Source organism: Primulina tabacum, chromosome 17 (assembly GCF_025594145.1).
Source record: "Primulina tabacum isolate GXHZ01 chromosome 17, ASM2559414v2, whole genome shotgun sequence".
Classification (NCBI taxonomy): domain Eukaryota; kingdom Viridiplantae; phylum Streptophyta; class Magnoliopsida; order Lamiales; family Gesneriaceae; genus Primulina; species Primulina tabacum.
Window position 1 is genome coordinate 20,720,756 of NC_134566.1, and position 3,960 is coordinate 20,724,715.

General features: G+C 33.6%; 1 protein-coding gene across 1 annotated transcript; it reads left to right on the plus strand.

The window, feature by feature from the left end:
• Positions 1-892: 892 nt before the first annotated feature.
• On the plus strand, positions 893-1,258 carry LOC142530567 (uncharacterized). Its single transcript, XM_075636399.1, has one exon. It carries the CDS (start codon positions 893-895, stop codon positions 1,256-1,258), a length of 366 nt encoding a protein of 121 aa, XP_075492514.1.
• Positions 1,259-3,960: the final 2,702 nt, after the last annotated feature.

Sequence of the window (3,960 nt, forward strand, 5' to 3'; positions counted from 1 at the left end):
ACCTACCAAAGCCCAATTTTCAAAAAACACCCTTAAAAACAATTCATATTAATTAATTTAAATTAATCATTCAATAAAAATATTTTTCCTGATAATTCCCGGTCTTCGTTACTCGTTCGAGCGCAAAATCTAACTTAAAACCTTAATGCATGAAACTTTAAAATAGTCGCGAAATAAACCCTAATCATGCAATAATTATGCAATAAATGGATAAAAATCATTACAAACATATTTTAAATAAAACCCTAGATTGCATGCATTCAGGTTACGTAGTTTAAATTTCCTGGACTTTACACTAAGAGTTTCAGTTTGGCAGTGTTTAAGACCAAATTGAAATGGGTCATTATAGTTTCTGTAATCAATCAAAGTCTTTTAGTAAAATCATATCCTTGTCATAGAAGGGGTGACATAGGAGAATCTGAAGTCTCCGAACATCCATAAAATCTTCGTGTTCATTATTTAAATTATTCTTTGAGTATTCAATCTGTCATTCGGTTTATTTTCGCACTATATTTAATTGATTGACATCAAAAACAAGATTTTTGAACTTTGTTTATCACTAAATTAATTCATCCCATCGAAAAATATTTGAAAATATTAAAGTATTTTCATCCCCCTCTAAACACTTTCACCCGTCTATTCGATCCTAACAAATGGTATCAGAGCAGTTTCAATCTTGTTTCTGAATACTTTCTATCTATAAATCTGATCACCATGTCGTCTTTCAATAAATTCCCATGTTCTCAAGAGAAGATTTCGATGATTGGAAGATCCGAATGCAGGCTCATTTAGCTGCACAAGATGATGATATGTGGTACGTCATAACTGATGCACAAATGAAAATATTGATAGAAATATAGCTATCGCCATAACTGAAGGAGCACCCCATCGCATGGAAAAACCACGAGAAGAATGGACAGCTAAAGACAAGAGGAAAGCCAACTTGGACAAAGTAGCAAAGGACATTTTGTACAAAAAATTTGACAAGATCCCTTTCAGTAAGATCAAGATGAGCAGAACAACCAAAGAAATTTGGGAAAAACTGATTCAGTTATGCGAAGGTAATGAGCAAACAAAAGAGAACCAACTATCTGTCTCCGTACAAAAATTTGATAACATCAAGATGAATACTGGAGAGTCGATGAATGAATATGATGAACGAGTTAGTAGTATTATCAATGAACTGAATGCACTTGAGAAAGTGTATTCAAATAAAGAAGTTGCATTGAAAGTTGTTCGAGGTCTTCTCAAAGAATGAGATTTTAAGACGATGGCTATGAGAAAATCGAAAGACTTGAACAAGGTAGAACTACACGATTTGTTTTCAGATCTTAAAGCCTATAAATTAAAATTGCAGACGAGACAAGGAGAACCTTCAACGCCACCAGTTACAGATGTTCTCAGTGCCATGAAACTGAAACCAACTGGTTCAGCTCAAAAGACCGTAGAACAGCTGAGTAATGATGCTATGTCATTATTCGTTAAAATAAATTGGAAGATTCATGAGAAAAAATCAAGGTTCCTTCCGAAGACAATGTCAAAATAACACATCTAATGAAGAACCAAACTCTTGCTACAACTGTGGCAAAACATGACATTTCATCGCTGACTGTCCTAAGCCAAATAATGACATTCAATATTCAACTAAAAAGGGAAAGAAGTCAGTTGAGTACAGAAGAAGAGATAAGAATGATAAAATATCATTTAAAAAGAAACATGAATTTCTATTGGCTGAACAAAGCAAATCCAAGTAGGCAGAAACTGATACTGATGAATCAGATTCTTAGAGCTCCAACATCTCAAGCGATGAAGATGAAGTAAAGTTATTAATGGCCAATGATGCAGAACTGGAATCATGTAGTGAACATGTATCTGATTTAAGTTCAACTGATTTTTCACGAGAAGAGCTCATTTCCACATTGCATGACATGATTAATGAGTATCACAAGCATACTCTTTCATTTGAGAAAGCCAAAGCTAAGCAACTGATCCCAAAGACAACAAACTGAAACTGATGAATCAGTTGATTTGTTGAGCCTAAGAAGGGAGATTGCTAAGCAGAAAACGGAAATGATTGAGAATTAATATTTGATTCAGCAGTTAAAACTTGAAAATTCAAGACAAACTGATCTGGTTAAAGCTTGGAACAAGTCATCAGTTACGCTGACTGAGATGCAAGATTTACAAAAATCAGTTATAAAACTGGTTTGGGCTTTAATAGCCATGATGAATCCTCTTAAAATGATACTACGCCAAAGTTGAATGAGTGGAAAGAGAAATATATTAACTTTGTAAAGTCAACTATGGTACATGAATTCTCAAAACCAAGTAAACTTGTTGTGCAACCGATTGAAAACAAGAACAAGGCTATAAGGTATGGATTTTTATATAGCCCTACGAGTTCAACTGATTCACGAAGCTGGTTACATAAACGGTTCAGCTATAAAAATCAGAACTCTAAGAATGACTACTTCAATTACTATAACTGTAAGCCAGTTTAGAAGAGTTACCAGATGAACAATCAGTTGAAAAAGGTTAAAAATAATATCGTTTCATCTGCACACTACACACACAAGCCAGAAAAAGTCATTTGGAATACATCGACTTGAAAGTCAGTCAGATTGATCCAAGTCTGGGTTCCCAACCAAATAAATGTGGGAACCAAAAATTATTCATTGTGTGTGATTGCAGGGAACAGGTACACCAGTAAAAGAATCAATTTGGTATTTTGACAATGGATGCTCGCAAAATATGATAGGGGATGCTAATTTGCTATCCCAATTGATCAAGTACTATGGTCCAAACATCAGTTTTGGAGACAATTTAAAAGGTAGAATTGTGAGTAAGGGTTAGATTATCAATGATAATATTATTATTAATGATGTCTTACTTGTTAACAATATGAAATATAACCTGATTAGCATCAGTCAGTTATGCGATAACAATTTTTCAGTTCAGTTCAGCAAACACACATGCACAGTTAAGAACTCAACTGATGACATTATCATAACTGGTAATCGATGTGGTAACACTTACAAGGTAAGTTGGACTAATCAACCTAATGCACCAGTTTGTTTTGTAACTTCTAAATATTCTAAAAACTAGTTGTGGCATAGAAGGTTGAACCACTTGAATTTCAAATCCATCGCTCATCTGAGTAATCGTTATCTTGTAACTGGAAGCAATAAGAATATTCCTCACCTGTGCCTCTTTCAAAGACTTCAAGGTATACCAAATGAATATCAAAAGTAAATTCCTAAATGGTAAGTTACAGGAAGAAATCTATGTCAAACAACCACCAGGTTTTGTAAATCATTGTTTCCCTGATCATGTTTATCATTTGAACAAAAGCATTGTATGGACTAAAACAAGCTCCCAGAGCTTGGTATGAGATTATAAAAATTTTAACTAATCATGACTTTACAGTTGGAACTGTTGATAAAACTTTGTTCAAATTTACGAAGAATAATCATATTTTTACTTGTGCAAATTTATGTTGATGATATTATTTTTGGTCAACTAACCCCAAATTGTGCGAGAAATTTACTTAATTAATGAAGGATAAGTTTGAGCTGAGCATGATGGATGAAGTGACATTCTTTCTTGGTCTGCAAGTGAAGTAACTAGAAACTGGTATATTTATCAGTCAAACCAAATATACGAAGGAACTGCTTAAGAAGTTTGGCATGGAAACATGTTCAGCTGCAAATACTCTCATGAGTTTATCAATCAAATAAGATAAAGATGAACGGAGAATATCAGTTGAGACGACGTTTTACAGAATTTTAATAGGTTATTTACTTTACCTAACTACTAGCCGTCCTGATATTGTATTTGCCGTTTGCATATGTTCTAGATTTCAGCTGATCATAAACAAAGTTTCCAAATGCTATGGTGATCTTAAAGGCACAAAAAAATGTGGGCTTATGGTATACTAAAGACTCATCTTTCAATTTAGTT